At 33.9% G+C, this 14,606-nt stretch overlaps 1 protein-coding gene across 1 annotated transcript in view; it reads right to left on the reverse strand.

Moving 5' to 3' along the window:
• LOC308658473 (ovostatin homolog 2-like) overlaps nt 1-14,606 on the reverse strand; it is a gene marked incomplete at both ends in the record, with an annotated part of 46,343 nt that overhangs the window by 8,247 nt on the left and 23,490 nt on the right. The window contains 10 exons of the mRNA XM_081311185.1: nt 3,456-3,606; nt 4,214-4,295; nt 4,988-5,164; nt 6,340-6,423; nt 7,111-7,162; nt 7,828-7,940; nt 9,306-9,435; nt 10,042-10,270; nt 10,712-10,814; nt 14,312-14,456. Coding sequence (XP_081167311.1) covers nt 3,456-3,606; nt 4,214-4,295; nt 4,988-5,164; nt 6,340-6,423; nt 7,111-7,162; nt 7,828-7,940; nt 9,306-9,435; nt 10,042-10,270; nt 10,712-10,814; nt 14,312-14,456 — 1,266 coding nt within the window. The remainder of the gene's footprint in view (nt 1-3,455; nt 3,607-4,213; nt 4,296-4,987; nt 5,165-6,339; nt 6,424-7,110; nt 7,163-7,827; nt 7,941-9,305; nt 9,436-10,041; nt 10,271-10,711; nt 10,815-14,311; nt 14,457-14,606) is intronic.

Here is a 14,606-nt window from a genome sequence, read left to right on the forward strand (position 1 = left end):
GTGCATGTGTGCATGCACGCACAATGCTGGTGATCAAACCCAAGGGTTCATATGCTAGGCAAGTGTTCTACCACTAAGCTATAACCTCAAACCAAAACATGTAAAAACTTTAAACTTGCTAATTAATATCCATTCTATCTGAACAGGAATCAATTAAGATCCAATGTAATGATTAAATAAAACTTAACAATTTTAAATATATTTAATGCATATCTGATATTTATGTGGCCTGGTATTAAGCAGGAATTCCAAGAAACTCATATGACTCTATTTGACACTATTTGGTATTAATTTGAAAAGAGCAAATAAAGAATTTGTAATAGGGTAAAACAGAAAGTCACTGAAAACTCTATGCAAAATTATTAGGAGGTAACAGTTATCAGGTAGAGTCTTACAATGTAAAACTAAAAAAAATCAAAAAACTATAAATCAAGTAATTTGCAATTCACTGTGTATAAAAGTTCCCTAAGAAACTCAAGCTTTAAATAAGCTAGCATCCACACAAGAGATTATAATTAAAAAAACTCAGAAATATGAATTGTAATGGGTGCTCATGGAAATAAGTTGTAATGGGTATTGTAGTCATTCTGATGCAAATAGCATTCAGACTAGCATTTGAGTTCCAATGATCTAATACAAAACTCTCATTTTATCTAAGAAAAAAAGAAATATTTTTTTCTTCAGAAAAGTAATATTTCTGAAGAACAAAGTTTTCAAGGTGCAAATAATAGCACAGAGTGGACACCAAAGTAAGATGTGATTAGCAGTACATTTAAATTATACTTAAGTGGTATCACCATTCTTCTGCCACGTTTTTATTTTTCTCTTGCATCTTTCTTTCTCATAATCTACCCCCCCCCCCACACACACACACACTTAATTGCAGTCATCCCTATGTATCCATGGGGAATTGGTTCCAGGATGCACTGCAGATACCAAAACAACAACAACAACAACAACAACAACAACAACAACAAAAAAAAAACCCTGGATGCCCAGGTTCTGTATAATGTAAATCATCTCTAAAATATCTACAATACCTAATATGATATAATTGCTATACTAAATAGCTCTATATTGCTATAAATAGCTCTTATATTGTTTGGGGAATAATGACATGGGAAAAAGTTAGTACATGTTCAATACAGAAGTAATCCTTCATCCTGCTCCAAAGACTTTTAATCCTAGGCTGGTTGAATCCACACATGTGGAGCTCTTGGATACAGAGGGCCAGCTATATTGCATAGAGAATGGATTGGGTAAGATCACACAAACAGAAGCAGTGATCAGTAGCACATCCAATAAGAAGAAAGATGTGGAGAAGGTGGTTTAAAAGAGAACACTAAAAAGTCATTGATTTTTCTATATAGAAACAATAACTCTTCTCCTAAGGGTCTTGGAGTAACTTAAAGACGGTAATATAAAATAAACTGTATTAAAGTTAAATACCAGGTTGAGAATATAGCTCAGTTGGTAGAGTGCTTGTCTTTCGTGCACAGTGCCTTGGGTTCAATTCCAAGCACCATTTAAAAAAAAAAAAAGAAGAAGAAGTTAAATGCCATTAAGTGAAGTAGACCAGGTACCCCCACCCAAAGACCCTGACCATAATTAAGCTTCTACTTTTGTCAGAAAGATTTTTACAAATAGTATCAGCAAAATGTCTGTAAAGGGAATTGTGGTTTGAAGCTTCCTCTTTCTTGTAAAAAGCCAGGTTTGCACACAAAAGGTATGACAAAGTTAGAGTCTAGCTTGTGACACAAAAGTATATTTCTCTGTTTTCTTGGTAAAAACTTTAAAACCTCTGTCTGGCCTAAAGAGTACTTTCTGAGAACTCAAAATAAAAAAGTTATTTTATGCAGACTTCCACAAAAATGTAAAACACCAATGTATAAAGTTCAAAGAATTTTGAACTGGGTATTGATGAACCCGGCCTAATTCCAGTTTAAGATTGGGAGCCATCTCGTCACAAAATCCTGAAAAGTTAATTTCTCTTTTACTATAAATTACTGCAATTTCTAAACTTGTTTGGAATTCCTGCCCATGCCTTGAACTCACCAATGCCTGGTTTTCCCTGCCCAGGAAACAACCCTCTCTATAAAACCTTAGTGGTGCCTCATAAATCCTGGCTCCCCCTGACCAGATAACAGATCTTTCTGAAACCTCAGCAGTGCCTCATAAATTCTGATGTTGGGATCTGAATTTACTCCCTACCTTGAAATAGCATGCCTTGTAGATCATTAACCTACTATCTGTCTTTATATTATGTTTGTCAAAATCCTGTTATCTGTAAGTTCTCAAGCACCTACCTTTGCAACTTTTTGTGATATAAAACCTGGTTCCTGGAGAGCTGGGGGCTGGTTTCCAGCCTGTGTTAGGGAAGACAGCTGCTGATCAGCTCCCTTTGTGTACACAAATACAAGCTTGCTTTAAATTGATTAAAAATTAGAGTTGGTGGCCTTATCTTTGTGTTGGGATTCAACAGGTATAAAGTTCCAAGAATTTCTAGACTCTTGGTCTAGAGGAGAATTCAGGCATGAGTCATACTCTTGACCTGCCAGCTACAGCCAATAAACCTGCTTCCTGAAAATTCATTGGGTGTCCAGACTCTTCTGTCCTATTTCATAAGGAGTTACTATTCATCCATATTTTGTAATGATTAAATTTATAGTCCTCCAAAAGTAAGAGTGGTTATTAGTAATGTTACAGATCAAAAGCCCAGGAAATTTTTTTAGGAGCTATTAGGTTATGCTAACATATCAGGGTAGGAGATTTCAAGCATCCAAAGGGAAACAAAGTTTAGAAGAGACACATGATGGGGAAGAGATGGATAGCTATCTTCAAAGAACAGAAAAATGAAGGAAGGAAGATTGCTTAGTGATTTACCTAAATGTGGGCAGGAAAGGGAAAAAAGTGAGTCCTGCCAAGGACACACTTCACCTCATTTACATTATAGGTATTTGACCAATTCATACTTCCTTGAGAGGGTATTAGAATAGTCTTCCTCGTTGAAACAATGATAATTACTCAACACTGTCCCCTGAGATTTCTTGATCCCATGAATAGGTACAAATTTACATTTCTCATACTCTCAAAGCTCTCCCTTTCCTTTAAAATATTCTTTGGCTCCAAATTTATTGAGATTTGCTCTCTAAGTTTTCTTGTCTTCCTCTCTATCCTCTTTTCAATTTGTTTACAGCAAAGGATTGACAATAGAAGGACTAAGGACTTAATAATGTATGCAAAATTTGGGAAGAGTTGTATCCTGGCTATGGTTAAACGTGCATACAACAGGAACCATGCTGTTGACCAGGACACCACAGGCCTATGACTACAGACTTCAGAAGGCATAACATTCCCCCCACCAAGTGATCTTATTCCAGATACAGTAGGCCAGAGGTAAGAGAAGGAACAGGTAGGCAGAGGAACAAGGAATGTCTCTGCTATTAGTTCCTCACCTTTTTGTTGAACAGCTTGTCATCATTTTCAAAGCAGCCATTGCTTTTCTGTTTGCTTGAAAGCCAGATTAAACTCTGCTTTTGAACTGTTTCATCTATAAATACATATTCTTTCATTTTCTCCAATGTCTTAAAAGTAAGGGCAGTGAGCCTGTAATGTGGATGGCCAAAGCAAAAGTTGGATAAAAACAGAAATGATGACGTCAGCTCCCCAGCCAACTCATCACTGTTGTTCCCTTTGGGTGATGGATGCGTTCACCTTGTCTAATATTGAGGGCAACCAATATTGATTTATAGTGGCTATTACTTTGGTGTTAGTAAAATATTATGAAAAACAATCTGTATAAGTTAGAGCAGGTACTTTTTAGCCTGTTTAAGTTCAAAGGTCTTGTTATACAGTCTGTTAGATTATATGTACATGGAGACAAAACTGCCATCATCAGGGTCACTTTCTTAAATCTAAATGAAATGCTGAGAAATGTAGACTAGAATGTGCCATTTTCCATGAAGTTAACCAACTGTACAAGTATAGAGATTGTCATGAAATGATCAAGCTGTTAAGCAAATTATATGAGACTACAGGCAAATTGTCACATGAGAATTAGAATAATCAAATAATTTGGTTTTATCTGATTCTTCTCTGTAAATTCACTTTGAAATATACTTTGCTGGAAAAACTAAACTCAATCTTCCCTTGCCTCCTTTTAAGCTCTCCTCAGATAATTCCTACATTATAGAAAATAAAATTGTTGTCTCACCATATGCTTCCTTTCCGATTCCACTGCCAAAACAAACTATATGAACCATCAGAGTTTCTAAAAGACAACTGCTTTTGATAACCTAAAATACAATGTAGTAGGAAATTATTTTTTAGACAAAAATTACTAGAATGATGAATACTTCTGATTTTAATTTCTCACAGTTGGATACTCTATCCATATTGGGAATAAATAACTTCTTTCCTATGCATTTTTATGGCAAATAAGTCTCCTGGGAAAAATGCTTAGCTTAATAACTGTCTCATCATTTTGCTTACTAATCCATACTTTTCCCTTAAAGATGATTTTACTTTATTTAGTTTTACCTTTCTGAAAAAAAGGTAAAACAAAGCCATTATGCTCTTGGATTTTTCCTTTATAGCACATGCTTCCTTAATATGACATTAGATGCCCCTTTCTACATACAAATCTCAATACTACAATTAAACACAACTGTAAAGCAAATCCAGGAGATGAAATATAAATAATTTACATCTATTATTAACAACAACAATAAACAAGGTAATCTGTCAAAACATTTGGCATTAAAATACATTAATTTATAATTTGAATCTTTACAGCACTAAATTATGAAACTAAATGCCCACACAAATTTTGAACTCAAAGAGAAAACATACCTAAGACTCAGACTGGCTAGATTCAGGTTCACTTTTGCTCCACCAGACAAGTGTATAATTACAGCTTTATGACTTCTTGATGTTATTAGCAATCAATTTGACTAACTATGGGCAGAAATTACTTAAGTCATCTTACCATTAGATAAGAGAAAGAAAATTTTAGATTTAAATTCTTCTGTTAATTGTTCAGTAAATTTCAGGTAGTCAAGGACATAGGTATTAGAAGATAGAAGGGCAATATTCTGCTCTCCAGATTCATAAGGCACTTGGACAAGATTATCCAGATTCTGCTTTGCAACTCCTAGAATGTCACCTGTGGAAACAGGAAAAACAGAAAGTCCTATCAATTATTCTTGACATCTCAGCATGAATAGCCAAAGATTAAAAAGGCATAGGGGAAGAGCTAGGATTGTGGCTCATCAGTAGAGTGCTTGCCTAGCACGTGCAAGGCTCTGGGTTTGATCCTCAGCACCACATATACATAAATAAAATAAAGATATTGTGTCCAACTACAACTAAAAAATAAATATTTAAAAAGGCATAGGGGAATTAGAAAATCACTTTGAGTTTAAAATGTAGAAACAAGGAAAATTTTATAAAGTAATTCCAGGTAGATGGATATGAAGAGAAGTGCTATGGTTTATTTTATTTATGTGGTATCCCCCAAAGCTCCTGTATTAATACAGGAGTATTCAGAGGCAAGATGATTGGCTTATGAGCTGTAACCTAATCAGTCCATGTTAGTTTAAAGAGACTGGTAAATGTAGGCAGGTGAAGCATACATGGAGGAGGTATGTCCCTGGAAATGTGCCCTGGCAGGATGCATTTGTCATATCTTCCCTTCCCCTCTTCCCTCTCTGGTTCTGCTACCATGAAGTGAGCCTAATTCTTCCACCATAACTTCCACCATGATGTTCTGCCTCACCCAGAGCAATGAAATCAGTGGTCTATTGACTGAAACCTCTCAAACTGTGAGCTCCAAATAAACTTTTCCTCTAAGTTGTACTTGGTTAAGTATTTTAGCCATGGTGACAAAAAACTGACAACACAGATAGAATTAAAGGGATTTCTGCTGTGAAAAATATTTCAGAAAATCTCTTTAACCAGAGAAAATAGGAAGTTAGGAAAGTGTGTTTTGCTTGTTTGTTTTGGAGAAACTGATCCTATGAAGTATAAACAGTAATCTTTCTCTCTCCAAAAGGTGTTAATGATAGACAAGAACTTTTCCTTTTATAAAACAGATTTCTCCTTTTACTAGAAAATTCCAGCACCACTGATCATTTGACAGAACTAATGTTTCTTGGCAGCACATGGTTTGGGAATGGTATAATAATCCCTTTAGATCCCCTATGGAAACAAACAAGGGAAGACCTAAACAATAATTTCTTCTAACTGATAGCTTAGGAAAATCTCTCCATTCTATTATTTTAGGAAATTCGCCTCAACCAAGATTGTCAAATATCATGAAACAAAATTTAATCTATTTACCCACAACAGTGACAAAGGCTCTGGCTGAGCCTTCTATTACATCATTTGGCAGGTCCAAAACTATGTCCTCAGAGGCTCTGGCACCTAAAAAGAAAACATCCATAAAAAATAATGTGAAAACTTCTTTTCATAAGTAATAGATTTTAGAAACACATTAGAAACCGATTCCATTATTTATTTTCATTTTACAAATTGCTTGTTATATGAAATTAAATCGAGGGTTTGATCTAGTTTAGTTAACAATATCTTCAGAAGATGCTATATTTCTGTGTTTTTTAGTAGCACCCATTTGGCATGAGTTTAGTGTCTAAACCATATTTCAGTAAAAAGTAAAGATGCAAAAACTTCTGACTAAGATATTTAAAACAGTCCATATAAAAAGTACAGCTTGAAGATTCTGGTTAAATATTAAAATCAGATCACCATTATCCAGGTAAAATAGTACTCCTGAGGCCCATAAAGAAGGCAATTGAGGATTAGTGATATATTTATGTATTATTTAATCCTAAGAGTACAAAAGCAAAGGTTATATTATGTAATATGTAAACATAATCCTGATTTCTCAATGACCAAAACCGTGTGACAATCATAATAAAAAGGAGTCAAGCATACATAAGATTAAGAAAAACAGGTTGAGGAAGAACAATGCCACAGGTCAACTAAAAAACTTCATATATATATATATATATAGTTTGCTAAATTTATACAATACACTGACCCCATTGATAAATTTTCTTTAGGACTAATTCACCACCTAAAATAACTTCTTACCTTTTGTACAGATAAGGAAACTCTGGGTCATTTCCTTTTCAACACCTTCTGGCTATCAAAGAGTAAACAAAAGGAAACACAAGATAATGAGTCTGCATCATCTTTCCACAAAGGAAAGCAGTATATCATTGTCTCACTTAGGCCTGGCTGGTAATGTCTGCCTTTTCAGATCTGTTCATTGTCCCCTTCACACATATCTAAATGTCACTGTATATTAGCTCTACTCTTTTGGACTCTGTTCTTATTGGATGAACAAGGACAACCTTGTGTCATTGGATGACACTCTAAACTCCTCTGATCCTGTCCTGCATCTCCAGCAGACAGATGAGTGTTTTGTAGAGTAGAGACATGCTTAGAAATGTGGTATCAACTTTTATTTAGGATGACAGGAACTGCTCAGGAGTGTAGGGCAAGTAGATTTGTCTTCTGGATTTGAGAATCAGTTGAAAAAGAGAGGGGAGGAGTGTAGGTACATAGAAAGCATGATAAGTCAGGAATGAATTAAAACAAATTACAAAGTCTGTAGGTTTCACTATCCTGGTTAAGGTAATAATTAAAAAAGACTTTTGTATTTTAACTCATTTAAAATGGACCGTTTTCTATCAAAAGTAACTTTGCTCAATTAACTCTTTTCAAGAATAATGTCTTTTCTTATTTAGCCTCTTCGACAGTATCTATTTCTTATTAGAAAGAGCTTGATAGTTTTCAGGTACACACCTCTACTAATAAGCTTCTGACCACAGTGTCTTTCCAGTTTAGATTTTGCTGCTCAGTTGCTGGGCAGGCGCTGTTTGGTTTGGACTCAGCAATCACAGTGATATTCACTTTACCTGGAAAATATTCCCAAATATAATTTAAGTCTACCATCAGCTCCTTGCACAATGAGAAAGTGTTAGAATCTTTGAATCATATCTTGGAGTAGATGATTATCATATTACTATTCAGAGCAAATTAACTGGCTTCTTCCATTGCCTGGAAAAGATAATGTAAATGTAATGAAAAGATAATGTAATGTAAATTTTGTTTCACCCATCTCAAAATCCTATATGAAAATATTTATAAATAAATTTCAAAGTAAAAATTTTGAAGACTTTGCATAGGCTAAAAAATTGACAAAGTTTAAATATTGTATAAAAGATAATCCAAGGCACATTAATATCAGCAAACAAAAATGATCTTATAAATATACTCTTTGCTGCTATAATAATAATAATACAATGAATATGAGACAGGAAATTTAAAAAAAATTCTTGCTACCTCTAAAAAAATACTCATAATTAGTATTATGCACATCACATCTAGAATTTTTACTGCGATTTTTAGCTTTCACCCTTCCTTTTATCTTCAACAAGATACTTCTAAATTTAGTTTCCTATGCTACAGATAACACATTCCCTGAGACAAAAGCCTTTTCAGTGTTTGGTCCTCACTCAAGTGTTCAGTGTCTTTGATATCTTGTCACATATTTGGTAAATTCCAAGAAATGCCCAAGAAATTCCAATAATTGGTCACTGTGATTGAAAAACAATTTTTATATTAATGACATTTTTAATAAATGATGGGTGTTGAAAAGAAAAAAAAAATAAGGCACATTAATGAATGAAAACGTGATCTTTATTTAGGATATGATGTGTGGACTTATCATGTTATAGAAATTAACATTTATATTGTGCTTTTGTATTTTAATTTTTTTGATGGAACTGGAGATTGAACCCAGGAGTGTTCTTCCTCTTAGATACATCCTTGGCCCCTTTTTAAAATTTTCCTTGAATTTGCAATCCTTCTGCCTTAGCCTCCTAAGTAACTGGGATTAGAGGCATATACTCACTTACCCAGCAACATTTATGTTGTATTTTAATAACATTATATATGAATGCAAGTGAATGTGATTTTGCTCTATATATTAGCAACCAGAAATTAGATAAGAATAGAGTTTTTAAAAATATTTTTTAGTTGTCAATGGACCTCTATTTTATTTATTTATATGCAGTGCTGAGACTCGAACACAGTGCCTCACACATGCTAGGTAAGTGCTCCACCACTAAGCCACAACCCCAGCCCAAGAATAGAGTTTTAATGCAGAATAATGAAAGAAAAAAATAAAAAAAAATATTTATTTAGAGAATTTAAGGAAAACAGATTACTGAAAAGGCTTGTTTCTCATGGAAGATTGGCAGGAATATATAGCTACTGACCCAATTTCTTAGGTATGAGAGTCCAGAGGTATGTTTTCTTCTGTCCAGCCTGGATAATCTCACTGCCATTGCTTTTCAGGGTGTTGATGTTGGCTTCATAATTCTGAGATGCTTCTAGTTGAACAGATACCTAAAAAAGGACCAAGACAGTGATTCATTAACTTAAATACTGTAATGTTATTATCCCATCTTTCTTCTTATGACAATTCAGCTTTATTGATTTTGTTTTGTTTTGTTTTGGTTTGGTTTGGTTTTTGGTGGAGGTACCAGGCATTGAAATCAGGGACACTGAACCACTGAACCACATCCCCAGCACCCCTACACACACTATTTTGTATTTTGTTTTGAGACAGGGTTTCGCTGTTGCTGAGCCTGGCTTTGAACTCATGATCCTCCTGCCTCAGCCTCCTAAGCCACTGGGATTACAGGTGTACCACCATGCCCGGCTGACTTTGTTTTAAGTTAGCAAAATTAAAAGATACCAAATGACTCTTCTTGTAAGAAGATAAATATGGGGAAATGTGCAAAATTATGAAATGCTCTTCTCAAAATATTATACAAATCATTGCTGTGAGGTAAGGCAATTCTTTTGTTTGAGGAATGTGGAACCAATCTATTCCTTTATAGTATCATTTTGCATTTGAGAGTATAGACAATACACTGATGTTGAAGGAGAATATTAAGAAACTTTTAGTTTTGTTAGATTTTGGTTTCCATATAAAAGAGAACAACTTACCTCTACACAGGTATTCAGGTAACTGAAGACATTGATGACCAAATCACACTGCTCATTTTGAACAACTGAAAAGGGGGCAACGATTTCAACAAAGAAAGATTGGGAAGCTTCCAAGGAGACTGTTGATGAAATACCAAATCCAGCATCACCATTCACACAGAAGGCATTTGCCACCCATTGGGTTATGGTATCAGGGATGAGGAATGAAAGATTTGCAGAACCTGAGGAACTGCAAGGAATGATGATTACCAAAACACATTCTTTGAACCAAAACCTGAATTCAGTGCAGAGTAAGCAGAAGCATATCGATTGAAGGTTTAAAAAAATGAGTTGTAGTGCTTGGAAAGGTCATTAGATAAAAATCTTGAGAACTAGATTTCTATAAAATTTAACCTTAGAAAGATTATATTCTTTAAACAGCACATTAGTTTTTTTTTTTTTTAAGAGAATCAGCTTACATCTATCTGAATGAAATTTATAGAGGAGAAACCTTTGGTGAAAAAAATCTAGAAGAAAAGAAAAAAATAAAATGATTGGTATTTATAAGTGAATGATAACATATATTTTACAAATATGGTACAGTTATAAATATCCAGGAGCATAAGCTAATGAATAAAAAGAAAAACAAAACCGAAATAAAGATACACAAAGAAAACTGTTAAATACTCACTCAACACTGACAAGATCCCATATCCATGTCTCAGGAAAGTTTGTTCTTACTGTTTCAATTATAGCCTGTTCCGCATAGTTGACATCTGCTGTGAACTCAACAGCTAGAGAGAGAAAGAGAGAGAGAGAGAGAGAGAATGAATTATTTAGAGAGAATAAAAATATGTGAAATACACATGCCCAGAGTGACTTAGTGTGAAGCAACACAGAATATTGCTCCTGGGACTCATTGTTGATAAAGGGAAATCTCAATCTATCAACATTTTGAGATTTGAACCTCTACATTAGAAGCAATAACAAATAAAAAAGAATAAGACTACATTTTTCTTCCACAGTCAAATTTAGAGAAAGTAATGTTTACTGATTTAATTAAGTTTCTCATCTGACATACCAATGCCTGTCAATTCCACTAGCTAACATTAGCTTTGCTAAAATTCATAAACAGCACATCAGTTTTTTTGAATTTACTAACATTTACATAATTTCATAAACTCTGACATTAGTATTTATAATTCTCAAGAAGAGGTTTTCAGCTTTGTGGTCTGTGGACTGTATCTCACATACTTTAACAGTGTTGTTTCCTGAATAAGCACTGTTGTTAACCTGCACAATACCTTATCCTAGTGTTTTTCTTGTCTGTTTTGAAGGATGAAAACTCTTCATTCTTGATTTGTTCCTAGCAACTCCGTTGTAGGTCTTCTATTATGTACTGTTTCCCCATTGATACCCTGACACATGACTTAATTGTAATACTTAGTCTGATGCCTCTTCAGTCTCATCTTTCAACTTAAACTCTATCTTGAGCCCCAGACTTATTTCTTGTGGATACTTTACAGGCATTTGAAACATAACTGGTCCCAAAGTAAATTCATTATGTATCCCTCTGCTTCTCTCCATTTACCCAAGTCAAAATTATCTTTGATCCCTACCTACCCTGCATTTTCCAGTACTCATCAACCTACAAATGTCATCTATTTACAACTTGAAAATAACTTATAGACATGTAAGTTGTTTATTTCTAAATTTCTACTGCCTTTTTATAGTAATCCAAAGCCACCACTGTCTTTCACCTGAATTTACTAACATTTACATAATTTCATAAACTCTTAAGCAGTCTACATCCTAATCCCCTTTTCCTCACAGCTGCCATAGAGATCATTTAAAAACACATAGTACATTGTCTGCTTAAAGCTTGTTAATGGTATATTGAATTAGAATGGATTCTAAACTCTTCAAATGCCCTGCAAGGTTTTCATAATCTGTTTGCTTATCATTCTTGCTTCAGCTGGGCTTGAGCTCTTGCCTTGGGCTCACCTTCTGCTATTCTCAAGCAGGTCTTCTTAATTCATCTTTTATAGTAGTTCCCTTTTTACTTGAAATATCATTCTCTTTTTTGTGATACAGTATCATCTATCTTTCAGGTCTCCGTATATTATTCCCCTAGGAGCATTTCATAGGATCTTGAGAAATTTAGGTTTCATCTAGTCAAAGTTATATATTTCCATTTAATGCACTATTCCCCAGTATTTGTAAATACCTTGCTAATTGTAATACTTCCCTCTTAGAAGAAAAGTTCCAGAGAAGCAGAGATTAATTCAGTGTATTTACAGCATACACTCAGTACTCAGATTCAATAAATATTTATTGAGTAAATTAATAAATGAATGATTAAGAGAGAAAGTATTTAAAATAATAGCTTTGGGTTTCCATATATTTTAATTATAGATAAAGAAAAGTTTAGACATTCTGATAAAGATCACTAAATATGGTTTAATCCATTAGTAAGAGTAGACATCTTGACCAGACTTCAAAGTGGTTTCAACTTTTAGAATTTATAAGGCCTCTTATATACTCATTGAACCTATCCTTATATAAAGTCTTCAGGCGCTTAATTTTCCTCAGGTGAAACTTCCAATACCCATTTCCAGAATCAGCCCCACTTTAATCACTAGACTAATCTCCATGTGAGGACAGAGGGATTTAAGGACTGCTATTCAAGTCCTCTCAGATGCATTGGAAATACAGCTTTGATTTCACTTCTATTATGGTGAACTTGTTCTATTTTGCTTCCCTGAATATATTTCTATATTAGAAATCTGCATACTTATATTAATCATCCAAGATTATTTCCTGGTTTTGTACTTATAGTCCTTCTCACTGGAAATGGACTGGTATTGGAACACATATTTCTGAAACTGGCTCTATGGCTATCCAAGAATTAAAATATATCTGCCTTCAGAACATGAGACTGACATAGATAGACAAGGTTGATAACCCTTTAGCCTGACTAACCAAAAGAGAGAAAAGACCCAAATCAACAAAATCTGACAGGAAAAATGATATCACCCAATCCTTCTAAAATCTGGAGGATTATTAGAAATTATTTAATAAACTAGAAAATCCAGAAGATATTGACAAATGTCTAAGCATATATGACTTATCCAAATTGAACCATGAGGTTATAGAAAACCTAAACAGACTAATATAAAGCAATAAATTTGAAGCAGCAATTAAAAGCCTTTCAACAAAGAAAAGCCCAGGACTGGCTGCATTTTCAGCTGAGTTGTATCAGACTTTTAAAAATGAACTAATGCCAATACTTCTCAAATTATGCCATGAAATTGAAAAGAAGGGAATATTGCCAAATTCATTCTATGAAACTAGTTTCACCCTGATACCAAAAACACACAAAGACATATCAATAAAAGAAAACTTCAGACCAATATGTCTGATGAACATACATACAAAAATCCTTGATAAAATACTAGCAAACTACATTCAATAACATAGTAAGAAGATAATATAACATGATAAAGTGGGTTTCATCCCAGGGATACTAGGTTGGTTCAACATACATAAATCAATAAATTTAATTTATCATTTAAATAGAGTTAAGGACAAGAATCAACAGGGGATTCTCCAACAGGGGATTAATATCCAGAATATAAAAAGAACTCAAAAAATTTAACACACACACACACAAAAAAATAAAAACCCAAATGACCCAATTAATAAATGAGCAAAAGAACACAGCAAAAACTTCTCCAAAGAATACATAGAAATGGCCAATATGAAAGGGATGGAAATAGGCAGAACTGGGGTCTGAAGTGGAAGAAATTATATTCCATGCACATGTGATTATGTCAAAATAACCCCAATATATGTATAACTATAATGAACTAATAAAAAAAATAAAATAAAATACCTTCTGCCTTTGACTCTGCACTTTGTTCTCTCTATATAATAAAGGTACGATGGCCACATAAGGGATCTCATTCTCCTCTGTCATACTCATTTATAATGACTATCCTCTCACACATCACCACACACTGCTTGATCCTATACACTTCTTTTGTTCTACCAATAAAAATAAAATTCCTCTCATATCTAAAGACAATTATTTATTCCCTATAGCCAGAAAAATAATAATAATAATTCTGGCCTATCTTATTCTGCTTACTAAACCTTAGGATATCTAGTTGTAGCCCAAAACATTAAAATTCACACTTAAATTCCAAATTTTCTGTGGTTTTATCCCCAATACACCTAATTTTAAGAGTCATTATGAATATCCCCCAACACAAAATTCTAGATTACGTACATGTACTTCTAGCTGGAGCATTTTGCATCAATGCATACTCTCCTCTTTTTAGATAGACAGGCCTAGGGAATGGCAGATTATTCTCCTCTGAACATATTTCTGGTTTCCGGTAATGGAGATTGGTAAAGGCTTTCAGACCCATGTCCTTTTAAAGAAACAAACAGAAAAAAAAGAAAGAAAGAAAAGAAACAAACAGAAAGTTCATTCCTTTCATGTAATACATACAAAAGGCTTATAGTATTGTAAATAGATCTTAAATAAGCATATTTTCTGTGCTAGCAAGAGTATGGGATCA

This window comes from Spermophilus citellus (assembly GCF_964194105.1).
Source record: "Spermophilus citellus genome assembly, chromosome: 10".
Classification (NCBI taxonomy): domain Eukaryota; kingdom Metazoa; phylum Chordata; class Mammalia; order Rodentia; family Sciuridae; genus Spermophilus; species Spermophilus citellus.